An 18,163-nucleotide genomic window follows, 5' to 3' on the forward strand; every position below is an offset into this window, starting at 1 on the left:
GATGACAACGACCGCCATGTCAAAGCTCCCGTGTTCTGCAGAGTTCACCCAGACAGGATAAAAAAAAAGTCCATCCTCTCCTCCTTCTGCCTGCTTTGTAGGAAACTCATCCCTCTGTGACGTCACAAAGGGACACTACGGACAAGGACAAGTTTTTTTTTGGGGGGGGGGGGCAAAGGGGCGTGGAAACCTTTGCTAATTTGCTCCGCCGACGTGATTGGATTGTTATTTAAGTTTCTCCAACTCAGAACTCTACGTACGGCAAGCGGTCGGGAAAAGCGGGAAGGACTCGCTAGCTCGTTGTCGGGAACAGGCCGACTGTGCCGCTGTCTGTTGATGTTCGGTGTCCTCTCTAAAACTGGGCCAATGTCCTGAGCCTTTGCACATCGAATCGTCACAGAGTCCCGCACAAAGGAAGTTGCCATTAGCCTCCGTTAGCGGGAGGTGTTTTTAATCACCTGCGGCTAACGGTTATTTCCCAGCCTGAGCAGATGGCTCCACATCTCCGCCAGGTTCTGAGCTCCATTAAAAGCGCTCTTCTCAATCAGGCGAAGGCCGCTCCCACACGATATCAACTTGTTGGGTTTTTCTCCTGCACTTTGCAGGTGGGCCATTAGGAGCCCGCTTGCGCGGCGTAATCCCTCACCGTAATTATGACTTTGTTTGATTTCGCCTCGGCTTTTTCCGGTGCCGCCGCTCGCGATGACACATCGGGCTCTGTGTCCCTTGAATTAGCTAGCGCACACAGGAGGGAGTAACCGTGGCCCTACCACGACACAGATTCATCCCATTAACGCTGTGACATCTGCCACGCTCACACCATTACTGATTTCTTTCTTTCTTTTCCTTTCTTTTGCCCCGACGAAGATGAACCCCCCCCCGGAGAAGATAACAAAAATAAGAGGTTTTCTCCCTTTGGGCCACCCCCTTCACCACCACCACCACCAGGTGGCGCGGGGGGCCTGTGTGGACACGGCGTGCGCTCGCTGACGCCACCTTCAGCCAGAGTTGTATTTCCTTCCGATGAGTTGAATATGAGTCGCGTTTGTGCAAATACCCAAAGACGTGGGAAGACGGCCCGGGTTAGGGTTAGCGAAAGTGCTGCTGAGTGACGTTTTATATTGGTTCTGAAGACGCCCTCTCCACCACCCCGCCCCAACACACACACACACACACACACACACACACACTCGGCTGCGTGTCAGAATGTATCAATAACGTTTGAGCTGTGTTTCTGAAAGGATCAGCCAATAAACTCCGTCTGTCTCGGTGCATAATCCCCTAAAATGCGCCATGAAATCGTTCCAAAAAGGGGCCGCGTCGATTCCCTGCAAGGAAACATTTTTAGCGCCACGCACATGTCCAGAAACACTTCCCCGTCGTCTGCTCCCCCCCCCGGAGAATTTCTTCCGAGCGCACAACCCACGCTCGGCTTCCCTGCAGCGAGAGTGGAGCCGCGGCACCGATGTCAATTGGCTCGGGGGGTGGGGGGGGAGCAAACAAAAGAAGAAAAGACATAAAGTGCTACGACAGACGAGGAAGGAAATGTCCAGCAGCAAAGCAAAATCCGCGAGGTTCAACAACGTTCAAGGCTGAAACTTCATGAGTTCAAAATTATTTCGGATGCTCGTTGTTTTTTATTAAAACAGAGGAGCTTTTTGCCCCTCGGGCCAATTAGTGCGGCGACTGGCGCGGTGGCTTTAATCAGCGTTCCGTGCGAAAGCAATTTCTTTCTGTCGGGGAAAAGGCTGTAATTTATGCCAAGTCGAGTGTCTTTTGTAAACACAACTATAATTAACAAACACCTCCCGTGGCCCCCAGGCCTAAAATAATTCTGATGCAAAAGCGTATGCGAGCGAGTGCACGAGAGAGCCGTGTAAATTAGTCCATCTGTCTGAGAGACAAATGACTGGATGTGATGTGAACGCTCAAGTTGTAAATATAGATGGTAATAAACAGCAGAGGGCACTGCGGAAAAGCAGCTCCGGCTCAGCTGTGGGTGGGCCCGGCTAATATTAATATTTTTTTTTTATGAATTATTCCTAAAATTAAAATCAACTAACTCTGCCTGTGCTTGATATCGTGCCTGTGGTTCTCTGTGTTTTGGCTCTTTTCCTTGAATCTGGAATGGCGTCCGGATGACTGAGTCGTCAAGTTCGGGGATTTTCTTTTCTCCCCCCCACCCCCACCCCCCCCACCCCCTTCTTGTCCTGTCTGGCCATAATGACAAGCAGAAGTGTCTCTGAATGTCTATGATGGCTGACAGATTTTATTCTCACAGGTAGATCTGGAGATCTTGGAGCTCCCTTCGAGTGCTTTTATTATAATATCATTGGTGACATTCTGGCCACGACCGGACTGAGGGAGGGATGGATAGGGGGGAGAGGGGGGGGGGGTGATGAGAGGGATAGAGAGAGAGGAGTAGAGGAGGCAACTGGCAACAATATACAACTGTTGTGTTAAAAGAGAACAAAAACAGATTGTAAATTTGCATAAATTTGCATAGCTAATTGAAGCGTCCGTGCTGTCAAGCTTTGGTCTGAAACATTTTTCAGGCTGTCTCAGTTTTTGGGGATTTGGAACTTGGTCAGTCCCAATGCTAAGCTACAATAGGATGTTGGTTTCGGATTGATTGTTTTTTGGCTTTCAAAGAGCTGTGACTTTGCATTCTCTCACTCCGTTCCATGGTAAACTACCATGGCACATTCCTCTCTGTGACTTTTGGGCTGATTTGGGACTTATAACTTTTTGGTCGCGATAAATACGGACGGATGTTGAGATTGTTCACTCTATCACTCTGCTTCATTTTTAAACTATCATAGAACAGTAGTTCTATGATGCAGTGTGTTGTGCTCCACAGCAGTCCCTCTGAGCAGTCTATTTACGTATTGAGTCCGTTGCTGTATTTCACCCCCTGAAGAACACTAATAACGTGTACCCCCCCCCCCCCCCCTGCTGTATATTGTTCAGCTTTTCTCATAAAATGCATCTCTCACCGGGATAAGCTCTAATGGCCGTTATTTATATTTGCGCCGGCCGGGCAGGTTTATTTAGCGCGGCAACAGAAATCATTAGAGCTCTCCTTTGGGACAGAGCTTTGGCAACGTGCGTTTCAACCCTGGCGGATGACTCAGCGATAAAGTGTCTCCCTTTTATTGGCTTTTCCTTCTCGGTTATTGGTCACCCCGCCGCCGGGGTCATTAAAAAAACCACTAGGGGAGGTGGACCCAGAGCGCCCAGGCAGTGGGCCGGGAGGCCAGGAGGGGCGAGGGGTACTTTTGATTATTGAATTTGAACGCCGGCGAGTCGTTAAGCATTTAACAGCGCAGCACGTCGACGGCTTAGTGAACAATTCACCTGAGGATGTTAGGGCGGGCTCGATCGGCCTCCCTTCCCCTCGGAAGCAGCAGCGTGGTGCAATGGGCAGGGCATAAAGCCCGGATAATCAAACGGCGACGGTTTCACACTGCAAATGTTGATGGGCTGTGTACCGTTCGCGTGGGGGGGGGGGGAGCAGCACCTGTCAAACAGCAAGCCTACACAGTTTGTCATAAAGTGCCAACTTCTGTTTCTCAAGCAAACATCCCGTCCTTCAACGTCCTGCTTTCCTCCCGTTGGGCGTCGTAAAAGTCCAGAGGGGCGGAGCAGGGAAAGCCCTTTTCATAAATGCCACACACACCCATTAATTATCTGGCCAGGCAAATTCACTGTCCAAGATGCAGCTCCAATGTAAAAAAATAATAATAATAATAATCATTAAAAAAATAATAATAATTAATACACCTAATCGCTCTTTATTCTTATCCACTCTAAAGTCATTTATTAAAATGAGGCCGGCTTGTATAATTAACTAAGAATTACGCCTCATCAGGTTCAGATTGCAGAGATAGAAACTATTATTTCAGTAATGGTGCCAAATGAGCTTTCCACTAAGTTGCGCTCCCAGGGTTTGGTGGGCTGGAGCAGGAACCCTGTCCTTTAGGCATCTCTGGCAAATTGGCCAGACAGCGCTGGAGAACACGCAGTGAGTTATCACTGTCGCAGAGAGACCCCCCCCCCCCCCCCAGGCTCCGTCTGACAGAGGCGCTTCTGTTATTTTTTATTTTATTTTTACCTTTATGCAACAAGGAGCCTTTGAAAACATGAAAAGACAAAAAGATTTTATTATTATTATTACATTATTTTTATTTATATATTTTTTTTAAAAGGAAGTCATCGATGTTTGGAGGGTTGAGAGTCGGCTGCCGCTGCAGAGCCAACTTCTAGCCTCACGTCCTCGTGTGGTTTGTTTGCCATTAAAATTTAGAGGCGTCGTTGGAGACGGACTCGTTGACATTCGTGCACCTGGTCCAACACCTGTCGGGGGTTGGCACGCGTGAGCGCGGCCATAAAGCCGAGATGATGTTTGCACCTCGGCTGAATGAAAGCTGATGGGTTTTTTGTATCGTTTGTTTGTTTGTTTGTTTTAACAGCCAGGCTCGGATTACTTAAGTGGTGAAAAACCAAGAAAGGAAGAACAAACGGAGACAGTTTCAAGCTAAAGACACTTTCTTGTATTTTTTTCTCATGACTGAGAACACAACACAAACATCCAAAATATACACCTGTTTACTCAGGCACAGTGCAGCCCTTTTATAAAGCACTTTAAAAAAAAAAAAACAAACAACAACAACAACAACGAAGACGAAACAGTAGAACTCTTTGAAAAGGTAATAAATAAATAACAACACAAAACATGAACAAGGTGCCGTCACATCAAAATACTGCCGCTGCCTCGTTCTCCTATGACAACAATGAGAAAATCCATCGTTTTGTTGTTTGTTTTTGTTTTTTTTTTTCCAGCGTAGATAAAAGCATAAGACACTTAAAGCAGTTGGCACACGGGTCTTTTTGCACCGTAGAATGGCCGCGGTAGTGCCTGACTAGAAATGGAAAATCAAGTCGGTATCAGTGAGGCAGCCGGCGCTGTTCTTTGACGCTGCGCTATTTACAGTTTGAACAGTGTAAGAAAAAGAGTTGTTGTTTGTTTGTTTTTTTACAATCCACAATAATAATAATAAAAAAAAAAAAAATCAAATCAATAATCATGATGAAAGCTTTGCAAAGGCAGTTAAAAAAAAATAATAATAATAAAAAAAAAAAGGCACGGTGGTGCTAATGTCAACAAGCTAAGGAGAACAACGCGGCTACACCGAGTGTTACGCCGCGAGGGTTTGCTAGCTAGCTAGCTAGCTAGAGCAAACACAGAACAGAGGTAACGGTGAGGTTTGTGTCAATGCAGGTGACATTTAAAGGGAGAGTGAGATGGGGGGGGGGTCCTGATGAATGACACGAGCGTCGAGTGTTTACTTAAGACGACCCCCCCCCCCCCCGCAAGACAGGCGGCCGAGCGCGTCGCCGATATTGGCCACGTGTTGCCGCCTCCGCGCGTCTGTGGAAAATTTAATGAAGAGAACGCCCGAGGGAGGAGAGGGGGGGGGGGGGAGAGGGGAGGGAGGGGGAGAGGAGGGGGAGGGGAGGGGGAGAGGAGGGGGAGAAGAGACGCAGAGGAAAAACTACAGACTGACGGTGGAGTGGAGCGACCTCGCTTCCTCCATCCGTGTCTCGCTTTGAGCGGGTTTTGTTTTTTTGTGAATCGGAACCAAAGATCCAGGCTTTGCCAGTTTGGCTCACTCCACCCAGGCCCTGCCAAACTGACGGTTTGTGATGTCACAAAGGGCCACCAGTCACTCTCCAACGTGTCTTCCAGGTCCAACACTGGCGAGAATCCTCGGGGAGGCTGTAAACAGAGGGAAATTAACTCCCCGAAGCTGCTGCAGGAGTCGCAGTCTGGGAGGGTTTGAAGTAAGAATGTGAACGGCGCGACCTTCAACAAAAACAACTTTCTGAAGGAACGTTTCAGGAAAAAGCAGAATTCCGAGTGCGTCGACGTTCACAGGTACACGATGGTCTCCTCGCCGCCCTCCTCGCCGCCGCCGTTGCCGACCAGAGCGTTGAGGTCCAGCGGGGGGTCACCCGGGCCGAGATCACCCGGTACTGGTCGGCTCCGCCTCCTGTGGGTGGCCACGCCTCCCCGACCACGCAGCCGCGAGTACTGCCACCTGCGGCGGACAGAAAGGAGACTCCATCAACTGGCTGAGCGCCGCAGCGCTGCGCTGCTCTTCTTCCGTCTGCCCCCCCCCCGCCCCCCCCCACTCAGCGTGGCCTCGCTTCCATCCGTCTGCCCCGCCCCCCCCCACTCAGCGCCGTCCGTCACCTCGGCGGCGGGCGCGGCACCCGGCAGGGAGGTGACAGGAGGAGGAAAGTTAGCAAACACGCCGCGACCTCTCGACCTCTACTCATCGCCCCCCCCACCCCCACCCCTCGCCACCGCCACCTCGCCCCCCCCGCCGTCGAGGGGGCCAGGTGCGCTGTCACGCTAACAGATGGCGCCGACTGTAAATTGCCGCCTTCAGGTCCCTGCAGGTCCCCCCCCCCTGCCCCCCCCGCCCCCCCCTCCTTGATTAATTGTTGCCGAGTGTGTTGGTGAGTGGCTCTGTTAGGGAGCCGTATGTGCCGCCGCCATCACCCCCCCCCCCACCACCAGAGTGCGTTCAGGCGGTACAAACACTCCAGCCAGAGCTGAGAGCTCGCTCATCTTCATCGTCAGGGCGGATGAGGAGGTTGGTTTGTTTGTTTGTTTGTTTGTTTGTTTGTTTGTTTGTTTGGTCTTATAGTCACATTTTCACACACGTCGCAGCGCAGATGGGAGAACAATAAAAGCAGCAACAACGACCCAAGCATGGGATTTTTTTTTTCAAAGGCGGGGCTCCCGTTTGATTGGTCGATTTCAGCAGTCAAAAAAAAAAAAATGTGAATATTTTTTTTAAATTAGGATGTTAAAGGCATTTCACCGACTATGAGTAACAACGTAACGCTTTTGAGCCTTTTGAAAAAATATGAGACCCCTTAAGGTTTTGCTTATTGGCCTTTTCAGGGGGTCTCATGGGTTAATTGTTGGGGGGGGGGGGGGGGGGTCCAAGCCCGTCGCACTCCTACACCCTGCAGCCTTCCTGCGTCAAACATTGTGCTGAACAAGCCATCGGTTCCTCTCCAAGGTTCCCGTGGCCAACGTGCCAAATTGTGCTTTTGACCCGAGTCGCCGATCGGGTTTCGCGCGTCATCTCGATACCGGCGGAGCTTATAAACAAGCGTCTGTCTGTTCCTCGGCAGCCTTCTCACGTCTCGCTGCGCGGCACCAGGAAGTCAGACGAAGGCGAATGGAAGAAAAAGCCACGAGTCAGCAGATGAGACGCCACTTTCGGGAAACCGGTTCCCCCGAGATTACAATCGCGCTGAGCCGAGGTGATTAAGACCCATTGTGGCAGCGGCATCAAAAAAAAAAAGAAGAAAAAAAAGAGGGCGCGCGTGGGAAAATAACTCGGCGGCGGCGGCGGCGGTTCGGGCGGCGCCGCGTCGCTTTCTGACCCGCGAGGTCAAAAATGAGCACGATTGTGCACTCAAACTTCGTCTTTCTCGTCGTCGTCGTTACACATCGGGTGCAAGAGAAGGGTTCAGTGGGCGCTGGGAGACGTATGGGAAATCCTCCTCCTCCACCAGCACCACCAGCGCATCCCTTCCCACCTCCGACCCGGCGTGCCGCCGTGACGAGTCACGCTGTAATGAGTTTTCTAAAGATTTCTCCAGATCGATGTCCCAATAAGTCAGCCAACGGCTGCACACTGTGATTCACGTGCCGTTGTCTGCCCTGACAGCCGGCAGATAGAGGAGCTATTGATCTCTCTCTCTCTCTCTCTCTCTCTCTCTCTCTCTCTCTCTCTCTCTCTCTCTCTCTCTCTCTCTCTCTCTCTCTCTCTCTCTCTCTCTCTCTCTCTCTCTCTCTCTCTCTGGCAGACTGGCTTGCAGGTGGGGACTGCTGGGATTGGCTGCTGCTGCTGCTGCTGGCGGTGGAGGCGGAGCCGGTGGCGGTGGTCTTTTGTCAAGAGACGCTGATTAACCAAGAGGAAGGACAGCCGGGGCTGTGATGAGATACAGGAACGATAGCAGCGTGTGTGTGTGTGTGTGTGTGTGTGTGTGTGTACACTGTGACCTCACACACACACACATCTGTGCGGCGCAGTGGTCAAGGCGGCGTTCCCACCAGGAGCTCATTGCTCACTGATGCTGCAGGTGGAAGCCGCTGCGTCCAGGGTGCGGTTCTGATCCACAACATCGCTCGGGTGAACTTTGCTTTAGCGGGGGTGGGGGGCGAGGCTCTACGGCCACACGCAGTGGGTCCACATACGTTCATGAACAACGTAGCGGGACTCTCAATCATCCTACTGACAAAAATTTTTAAAAGCTTAATTTGAATTTAATTTAATTGTTTCGTATTTTTTATCGTGACTTTTATCGTTATCGCAATAAATGCCAGAAATGATCGCAATAAAAATGTTTAGTCCCTCCTCCCCCCCCCCCCTCTAATGTGTGTACATGGAACAAATATTTACGTCCGCGTGTCCTCGTCCGTCATGCGTGCCTCACTCGCTTGGGCAAAGCTAGAATATTTAAAGAGCGCTTCAGGGAAAAACTGAAACGGGCCACTGAGTTCTCACCGCCGGCTGAATGCTGCAGCTCCAGCCGTCCCGCGGCGCTGTACAGGCACCCAGTCCCCATCACCCAGTCCCCGGGGTCGGGCTGAGGGCCGCGGGGGGGCTGGGCCCCGGGGCTCCTGCGGCTGCTGGACCTCGCCAGCAGGGTGTTGAGGCAGTTGTGAGCGCTGGGGTCGTTCCTCTTGTGGCGCCGGCTGATGAACGCCGCCTCGTTGACGAACAGGGAGCGCTCGGCGTCGTGCTCCCCGCCTCACCTGCCTCCGGTTCCTGCGGGTGGGCGGAGGGGAAAAGCAACGATTGGACGACGCGATGGGTTGTTCGTGGAGAAAACAGACATTCCGACGGGGTCGATGCGCCGCCCGCGTGGAGGAGATTTAATTATCTAAGGGGGGGGAACCTATTAAAGGCTCCGTTAATACTGTACACCTTCAATCAATTTCTGCAAAAACTCCAATTAAAAAGGAATTACAAAGGCGGTTAAATGAAAATCAATGGTTCCGCTTCACCCCGCTGGTGTTAAATACAACGGGTTCAGGAGACAGTGGCGGCTGGAAACAAGAACTTCCTCCTTTAATTTCCACCCGCTTTGCACTCCTCCAGCCGCTTCCACCGAGAAATATCAGCAGGGAAATAAAACTGGCGGAGTCTGGCTCAGAAGCTCTGCAAAAACAAAAACAAAAAGCCCAACCCCTCCTAAGGTCTTTTAACAGAATGCTAGCCATCATTCTGTGATGAGAATAGTTAGCGACTGCTGCTAGCGCGTACACTTGGCTTTATAGGTGAGCGCAAACGCTCCAGTCGCAGCAGTCGGCTTCGTCAGGAGCAAAGCCGGACATCTGCTGGCAGGCGTGGCTGTGACGAGCAGCTAATGTTCCGCCCCGCGACCCGGGAGAAGCTGCGCGCTGAAGAAATGAGCTTGACCCGCTTTAACGGTTCATCCAACCATCCTCCAATTTCTGCAACATCTCTCAGACGGCTCCTCGCCTGACGGACGCACGAGATTGATCCGGACCATTCAGGAACCCCCCCCCGGCTGCCCCGCCCCGGGGCCAGGTTAGCTGAGACCTCCCCCCCCTTTCTCCCTTTCTGTTTTCGAACACGTTAGCGCGGTTGCTATTCTGAGGCCGCTCCCTAACCCCCGTCTCCTCTAACCTCTTTGCATTTTGTCTCATCTTTAAATCATCACGGGCTCCTGCCCACCGCTGAGCAGAGGCAGCACAGCTAATTAGCAACAACCTGAGATCCTGTGTGTGTGTGTGTGTGTGTGTGTGTGTGTGTGTGTGTCACTCGATCCGTCCCTGACCCTGTGAACCGGTGCCTCCAGATTCACACTCGCGTGGGAACTCTGGGACCTCGGCGCCTCTGAACGGCTGCCCGGACCGCCGCTGTTCAAAGCAGAATAAATAAATAAGTGCGTGCAGCAGAACTGCGGGAGCGCCGCCTCGCGTCCAGACCCGGAGGAGTGGAAGGAACGTCGAGTCGTTTGTACGACGACGCTGCTGCTGCTGCTGCTGCTGCTGCTGCTCGTGCACTCGAGGCCCACTGAGCCTTAAAGGGCACAGAGGGCAAGCTAGCTCTTGCTAAGCTAGCGGGGGGAACCGCCTCCACCGCAGCGCCTTTCCAACAAAGTGTCTATAATTGAAGCTCTTTCCGGATGCGATCGATTGCTTTGTGCGCCGCTGCTTTTAATTATTTTGTCGGAGCTCTTATTCTGCGGCACTTTAATCATCATCCGTCATTAAGATGTTTACCGGCGAGCGGCGGAGCCGGGCTGCGGCTCGCGAGACAAATGATGCCGAAATTGCTCTCATTATCGCGGGTCGTACATCAAGGAGGATCGAGCGGCTCGGCGTAATTGTGTGAACTGGGCGTAACTCAGGCTGAAAGCTGTCAGAGAACTGCTTCCTGCCGCCGCCGGCGCCAGGTGAGAAATACACCTCCCGTCAAGCGGGCCCGACACTCCAGGTGGAGTATTTCCTGAATCCGTTCTCCCAGCGTACCTCACCAAGTAAGGCTGCAATTGACAAATTTCGTAGAGCAGGCACTCAAGTTGTAACTTTGTGTACATCACTTGCAGCTAGCTGCTGTGTCAGGTTGCGTCAGCGAGTGGCGACATTAGCCGTAGTGGCTAGCTGCTAACCAAATTCTTGCCAAAGCCAGTCAGGAGTGAAGCAAAAACAACAAAAACTTTCCAATGAAAATAAAAAATAAATCTAAATTCTCGAGTGGCAGTCTGATCAAATCTCATTAGCAGCTAGCTAGACGTGGGGTCGCTAGCCATCGATCCCAAGTCGGTTGGTTGGATCGATGGCTAGCATGTTGTGATTGCCACTTAAGTTTCAGTTGTGGCCACGTTAAAAAGTACAGATTTCGGTATAAGCGTCGGCTATTCCGACCCCTGTATTTACCTGATATTGGATAGACACCAAAATATCGTTAGCCTAATAGCATAGTTGCCTAAGTCATATTCGGAAAACAAGAAAAAAAACACATTTTTTAGCAAGGACATTGGTCAAGTTAGGCAGATATCACAATTTGGCCAACAAAGGACTTGGGCCGCTATGCTATTAGGCTAACGATATGCAGCACTGCGCACCTCTAACAGATGCGTCGCTTAGAAAGCCTTGCCGATGGAGAGCGCCCCCTACCTGTTGCCCGTCCAGCGGGATGACCATGTGCGGGATGACGGTGGGCAGACTCCTCTGGCGGCCGTGCCTCCAGGTCTGCAGCAGCTTCTGCTGGCTCTCCAGCCGCTCCCGCTCCTTCACCACGTTCCTCTGGCCCTCGCGGAGCCGCTCCAGGCCCTGCTGGTACTCCTCCAGCTGCTCGTCCAGCTCCCGCCTGTCGCGCCGCAGCCTCTCGGCCTCCAGGTGGCACCGCCGCTCCCGCTCCTCCAGCCGGCTCTCCAGCTCCCCCCGCTGGCTCTCCCTGGCCCGGCATTCGCGGTCCCAGCGCTCCCTGTCCTGCCGCAGCTGCTCCTGGAGCCGCTGGACGGCCACCATCTCCTCCTTCTGCTTCTCCAGGTTGCGCTGCTTCTCCTGCTCCTGCAGCGTGCTGCCGCGGATGCTGGGCAGGTGCTGCCGCTGGGCGCGGGGGGACGGGCGGCCGCTCTCTCGGAGGAGGAGCCTCTGCACCTCGTAGCAGCTGTCCTGGATGGCGACGGTCGCCTGGCGCAGAGACAGAGACGGAGACGGAGACGGAGGCCGAGGCTGAGTTGGGCGCTTGAGCAACAAAAAAACATTTTTTTTTTAAATGCAAACGCCGCAACCGCATCATCGCATCCTGGCGACGGTAGATTTGCATGGCAAAATGCGACGGGCACGGATGCAGGTTGAGGACAGCGGCATCTCTTTCTCAATCAGCTGCTGGCCGTCCTGTGGCTTCTTTCAGCCTCGGCCCACAACAACTTTGAATATGAAAATGTCATTGCGATCAAAAGTGGAGACGATAGGCAAATGTTTCCCAGCCCAGATTTACATGTCGGCCCAGAAGCCCAGTCCCATGTAAAGCAAAGAGGAAACACCTTTTCTAAATTCACAATTCTTTTTGTACCCCACTTCTGGCTGTTTGTGTGTGTGTGTGTGTGTGTGTGTGTGTGTGAGAGTGCGTGCCAATTATGGATGGTGCACGGACTCGATGAGCAGCAGCAGAAGAAGAGTGTGCATCCTTGTCATGCTCACCTGCAGACTGTAGAGCAACTGGGTGAGGCTCTGGACACTCTGAGCGACCTGCAGGTGGAAACAAATCCCCGGAAAAACACAAAGATCAACGGCAACGTCGACGCCGTTCCGTTTCTGCAGGAAGATTCTGCAGATTTAAGGAAGCAGGGCCTGCGTATCCCCCCCCCTCCCTCCTCCTCTGGAGCGATCCAGCACATTTGTGCAGCAATCACGCCCCCTCATGGCCGTTTGGCTCCCTACAAGGCTGCGCTGCATGATATTAGCAAGTTGAAGTTGGAAATAAAATTAAAAATAAATAATAAAAAATGACTCCATCTCGTCGCGGTCATTTACCTCACGGGTCACAAACCACGGAGCCGTAATTGGAATGGAAGTCTCCCAGTCCATTTTTAATGGCGTGATCCCTTTGGGAGCCGAGCGGACGTCTTTCTTTATTGAGGGGAGCCTCATCATTGATTCCTCACATTAAGAGTGAAATGTAATTCTAATACGCTGCGCTGAATTATTAAAGCAGCAGCGGGGTTGGAGTGGGGGTGGGGGGGGGGGGGGGGCAACCTTGGCAGAGTTGTACTTCTACTACTGCAATACAACTGCAGTCGCGCTGGACCGACATCATTTCTGCCGTGTAAATATTTCATTAATCGCCGCCCGGATGTTCACAAAGCCCCGGGTAATTGAAACGAGGCGTGGAAGCAGGAACTGAGCGGTACCTTCAGGTCCATGTCGTTAATTTGGCTTCTCTGCAGCGAGCGCCGCTCGGGCGCCGGCGGCTCGGAGAGCTCAGCGGTGGAGTTTTCAGGGGGAGAGTCGCCGTCGGGGGGGTCCCGCACGGGAGGCACCGGGCTGGACAGGAACCCCGAGTCCGCGTCGGAGCGCGGGCTGAGACTGGACGGAGAGCCGGCCCTGGGGGACAGCGTGGCCTTCAGGTTCTCAGCTGAGATCAGACAGACAGACAGACAGACAGACAGAGAGAGAACACAGGAGGGAACCTGGCTGCTTTAGGATCAGGCCTAATATTGAAGGTGTCGTCACATTGGAAGATGTATTATACGATATTCACGATAAGAAGTGCATAAACATCTCACCCTCCTTGACCGCAGCGGCCAGTAGGGCGGCGGCCTGCGGCGGCGGCTCCTCCCACTGCGGCTGGACGAGCAGCTGAGGCCCCACCGGCAGCCCGTCCGTCCTCCCGCTGAGGGCGGAGAGAGCAGTGTAGACCTGCAGCTTCTCCTCCAGGCTGGAGCATATCAGCTGGTCCCGGCTGGCCAGGCTCTCTGGAGAGGGAAGGTCAAGCCAGAGGTCATCAAGACCCACGCTGTTGTTTGGAGCAAGGCGGAGGAGGAGGGATCTGGAGGGAGGATCTGGAGGGAGGATCTGGAGGGAGGATCTGGAAGGAGGATCTGGAGGGAGGATCTAGAGGGAGGATCTAGAGGGAGGATCTAGAAGGAGGATCTGGAGGGAGGATCTGGAGGGAGGATCTAGAGGGAGGATCTGGAGGGAGGATCTAGAAGGAGGATCTGGAGGGAGGATCTAGAGGGAGGATCTAGAGGGAGGATCTGGAGGGAGGATCTAGAGGGAGGATCTGGAGGGAGGATCTAGAAGGAGGATCTGGAGGAGGATCTGGAGGAGGATCTAGAAGGAGGATCTGGAGGAGGATCTAGAAGGAGGATCTGGAGGAGGATCTGGAGGAGGATCTGGAGGAGGATCTGGAGGGAGGGATCTAGAGGGAGGATCTAGAAGGAGGATCTGGAGGGAGGATATGGAGGGGGGATCTGGAGGAGGATCTAGAGGGAGGATCTAGAAGGAGGATCTGGAAGGAGGATCTAGAGGGAGGATCTAGAGGGAGGATCTGGAGGAGGGATCTGGAGGGAGGATCTAGAGGAGGGACCTGGTCACCTTGCAACTTGTGGATCTTCTGAACTCGAGCCTCAGCGGCGCGTTTCTCCTCCTCGGACTCGCTGGTGTACTCCTCCTCCTCCTCTGGACAGCTGAGCAGCGAGGAGAGCGCTAGTTAACGGAGCCAGTGGCTAAAAATGAGGCATGAAGCGGACCAGAAGCGCGTCCACGCACCTCTCCACCGCCTCCCTGATCAGCCTCATCCAGGCGTTCCGCTCCTCTTTGCTGGACGTGTGCACCTCGTACATCTCCGGCCCGGCGGCCGACGCGCTGATCAGGAACATCCCCCTCTCTTGGTTGGCCACCTCCCGCACGATCAGCTTCTGCAGGGCAATGACCGGCGGCTTCTGGTCCTGGGGGGTGTGCGTGCGGGACATTCTGCATTATTTAACTGAACGGAGGAGTCGTTGTTTGGGGTTTGTGAGGCGCAGCGACAGTGCAAGCGTGGTGCGTACCACAGCAGCAAATGTGTACTTCTGGTCTTTATCCTGCAGGAAGATGAGTGCGTCTGTGAGGAGGAGGGCCAGCACGTCTGTGGGAGGAAGAACAAATATTAAAGGACCCATACTAAGCAAAAAAAAAAAGAGGAAGAAATCACTCTGGGTCTCCAGCCCGTCAAACTCTCAGGAAATGAGAAACTCCACTAAAACAGCATCCTTTATGATGTCACAAAGGGCACTGGTACATAGTGGAGACAGCCACAGCCGCTGGCCGGATTCTTAATCTGGTCCTGTGTCTCCTTTTCTCTTCTTTCAAACATGTAAAAGGACCAATACATGATCTTTTTTTTTTTTTTTTAGCAGGAAGCTGCAAACACAGGGTTCAATCAGCTGCTTATTGGACATCGACAGAGTTTTGGGGGTAGTGAGTCAGGCTAAGCTGCTTCACTAGAGTCCAGGATGACCTGGATCTCCACACCATCAACAAGAACAGACAGACAGGCAGACAGACAGACAGGCAGACAGGGCCTCAGGTCTCTCTTAGGGTAGAAAATAGCCTTCAGTTATCCACGGTGTCGCTCAACAACCCATCAACCGCAGGCTCGCGGCTCTCACCCTTGAGTCGCCCCGTGGCAGACTTCCACAGCAGCGCCCCCTGGTGTTTGAGCGCCTGCCCCGGCCTCATCATGTCCTGCTTGCGGAAGGTGTGGCCGTTCTTCAGCTTGGCGGCGCTGCGGTTCTCCATGCGGCCGCACACCTCCTGCAGCCTCTGGTGCCGCTCGTACTCGCTGACGCTCAGGTCCACGGCGGCGATCACCTCCCGCACCTGGCACAGCGCCTGGGAGAGGTCCGCGTGCTCCTCGGTGCCCTCTGCCGGGGGGGGGGGGGGGGGGAAAGCAGGCGGCTTTAGAGCGTTCAAACTGCCGGTCGTGATACCGTACAGCCAGCAGGGGGCAGCAGATGACCAACCTTCAGTGTACTGCAGGATCCTCTCCAGCAGCACCGGGTACTTGGTGATCCTCTGGGTGACCAGCAAGATGCATTCTGGGATCTCCCTCCGTTTGACCAACGAATTGTTACCTTGTTGCTTCAAGAGAGACGCCAGAACTTTTTAGACGTCCAGCCGCGGCACCCGGGCAACGAAGGCCAATTCTCATTATTATTATTATTATTTAGTTGTTTTTTTTAAATACCTTGATGAAGTTTTGAAATCTTTTGTTGTGCTGCTGCAGCTCTTTGAAAAAGCCGACGGCTCCGTTGTGACGGCTGCAGAACTCCCCATAGACCTGCTTCATCTTCTCCCGGTTCTCATCCGTGAACTGCAGGACAGCAACAAGTGCTTCACTGTGCTGAAGTACATTTCTCAGGCGTCTGTACTTTTACTTGAGTACTTCTTTCTCCCTACGTTTGGACACAAACATCTGTGCGTTCTACTCCTCCCGATGGAAAAACAACACGTTGCTGCCGATCCTCTTTTGTGTTTCAAAGATGCAACTTCACTCCATGTACTGTGGTTGTTGCAACTTGAAGCGGGGCCGTTTGAACTCTGCTGTTGTGTAGTTTAATATAAAGCTGGATGATATTTAGAGGGAGATTGTTTTAGAGCCCTTTGGCTTTTGGGGGGGTGGGGGGGGGTCACGGTTCAGTCCGTCTTCAGTACAGAGGAAAACAAAATAGAATGTGATGAAAAAGTGTCAAGGTCAATAACGGTTCATTGGTCATTGCCATGAGTGATTACAGTTAACCAAATGAAAAAGAAAAATATCAACGCAGCACCAAAAGCTGTTCAGAATCATCCAGATCCTCATGCAAGACCTCCTCCGGTCCATTCCATCCAAATTATCAACAAAAAAACCCAGAACATCTTTTACTTTTTGCTGAAGTGCATTTCAGAACCTGTGCTTTCTCGAGTACTTGAGTTTGTTTTTAACTCACGGACAGAATGCAAATACTTTTCCCACATGTGCGATTCGCTCCCCGCACCCACCTGCTGGAGCAGGACGTCTCCGAGGCGCTGCACCAGGTAGTTCCTGTGTCCGGGCGGCTGCGCCGAGCCGAGCCGCCGCTCCTTCATGGCGCCGAAGAAGGCGCGGTGGAAGGCGAGCAGCTGGTCCAGGCAGGGGAAGACCCGCTCCACCGCCTCCACGTCCAGCTGCACCTCCCGCTTCATGCCCCTGCGGAACACCTGGGCCATGACGTGGAGCGTCTGCAGGTGGTGCAGCTCCGTCTGCATCAGCTCTGCGGCGACACCACACGGGACGGAAAGCCTTCAGAGAAAACTCCCGGGGGGGGGGCACCCGAGGGGAACGCCGTTCGATCGGCGAAAGGTCGCCGCCCGCTCACCGTAGATGACGTCCTGCCGCTTCACGGCCCGTTTGTCCTGCTTCTTGCAGAACTTGTGCTCCACGGCGAGGCTCCACGACTCGGCCTCGTAGTCGGCAGCGTCGGCCGCCAGGTCGCTGAGGATGCTCGAGTCCACGCCGTCTGTTGGGGAGGTTACAAACCCGGCAAAGCATTTGTTTCTCCATGGGCTTTAAAGACAGAAATCATCTTCAGCATCAGCAGACGTGCGTGTTCACTGGTCATGTCTTAGATAGTTTATAAATACCAAGAGTGAATAAAAAACACGAGGTTGATAGAATATTCCTTCAGAAGCGTGTTTACCATCTCCGAAGGACGAGTCGGTGGAGGTGGAGGTGGAGGTGGAGGAGCCCGGAGTCTGCAGCAGCTCCTCTGATCGGCCGTTCACCTTGCAGGCGTCGGACTCCGTCTCCGAGCTACGCAAAAAGAAAAATAATAATAAAACATGAAAACACCCAAAGAACATTTCACTGCGAAACACAGCGAGGACGCCCCAGCGCTTCAGGACCTGTCGCTGTTTGGGACGCTCCCAGAGGGGGAACCCGATTGGTTCCCGGGGTCCCTCCTCTCCTTCGGGGTCACTGCTGGCAGGCAGGTGGGGGGCGGGACGAGCGCCTGGGGGGAGCTGTCGCGCACCGTGAAGTCTGCAGGTGGGAAAAGCCGATCAACGAGATTGATTCGACGAGATCAAGAACACTTGATTTGGTTGCGACGGGGAATGGACCGCCACCTCACTCCGACTCACTCTGAGGAAGCGACGCCGTCCTGCTCTTCACCGAGGCCACGCCATATTTATCCTGAACCTTCTGAGATGTGGCAGAGGAAAGCTCTCAGAACGCAGAGTCAAAGTATAGATATGTGTATATGTATATTAGAGTACAGAGAGACTTTATATCCCATAATACTCACCTTCAAACAGGGAGGCAGAGAATCCCTGCAGCCTTTGTGGACGATGGCGGTGCAACCTGGGGAAGCAGAGTCACAGTATCAGTATCCGCTGTGTTCACTGGACCTGGTGCGGCGCTAGAAAGAATACTTTGCTCTTCTAGGACTACTGACAATGAATGAATAAATAAAGATCGTCAGCTCCACGTTTGTTCTTGGAGCCACCAAAGACAACTCAAGAGTTCCTGAAGAGTTTGTGCGGCGTCGCCCTTTAATAATAAAAAAAATTTAAAAAAGGCGCTCAAGTTGC

The 18,163-nt window shown here is 53.0% G+C and overlaps 1 protein-coding gene across 1 annotated transcript in view; it reads right to left on the reverse strand.

Annotated features, from left to right (window-relative positions):
- Window positions 1-4,530: 4,530 nt before the first annotated feature.
- LOC142882503 (rho guanine nucleotide exchange factor 28-like) overlaps window positions 4,531-18,163 on the reverse strand; it is a 28,010-nt gene continuing 14,377 nt past the window's right edge. The window contains exons 14-34 of the mRNA XM_076017283.1: window positions 17,878-17,933; window positions 17,714-17,774; window positions 17,477-17,612; window positions 17,272-17,384; window positions 16,951-17,091; window positions 16,595-16,845; window positions 15,801-15,926; window positions 15,577-15,694; window positions 15,223-15,477; window positions 14,623-14,699; window positions 14,342-14,520; window positions 14,168-14,259; window positions 13,357-13,545; window positions 12,982-13,205; window positions 12,272-12,319; window positions 11,188-11,758; window positions 10,409-10,496; window positions 10,081-10,139; window positions 8,595-8,840; window positions 8,159-8,255; window positions 4,531-6,101 (exon numbers count right to left, since the gene is read on the reverse strand). Coding sequence (XP_075873398.1) covers window positions 5,933-6,101; window positions 8,159-8,255; window positions 8,595-8,840; window positions 10,081-10,139; window positions 10,409-10,496; window positions 11,188-11,758; window positions 12,272-12,319; window positions 12,982-13,205; window positions 13,357-13,545; window positions 14,168-14,259; window positions 14,342-14,520; window positions 14,623-14,699; window positions 15,223-15,477; window positions 15,577-15,694; window positions 15,801-15,926; window positions 16,595-16,845; window positions 16,951-17,091; window positions 17,272-17,384; window positions 17,477-17,612; window positions 17,714-17,774; window positions 17,878-17,933 — 3,296 coding nt within the window. The 3' untranslated portion in view covers window positions 4,531-5,932. The remainder of the gene's footprint in view (window positions 6,102-8,158; window positions 8,256-8,594; window positions 8,841-10,080; window positions 10,140-10,408; window positions 10,497-11,187; window positions 11,759-12,271; window positions 12,320-12,981; window positions 13,206-13,356; window positions 13,546-14,167; window positions 14,260-14,341; window positions 14,521-14,622; window positions 14,700-15,222; window positions 15,478-15,576; window positions 15,695-15,800; window positions 15,927-16,594; window positions 16,846-16,950; window positions 17,092-17,271; window positions 17,385-17,476; window positions 17,613-17,713; window positions 17,775-17,877; window positions 17,934-18,163) is intronic.

Source organism: Nelusetta ayraudi, unplaced genomic scaffold, assembly GCF_046127955.1.
Source record: "Nelusetta ayraudi isolate G7.1 ecotype Tasmania unplaced genomic scaffold, CSIRO-AGI_Nayr_v1 ptg000304l, whole genome shotgun sequence".
Classification (NCBI taxonomy): Eukaryota; Metazoa; Chordata; class Actinopteri; order Tetraodontiformes; family Monacanthidae; genus Nelusetta; species Nelusetta ayraudi.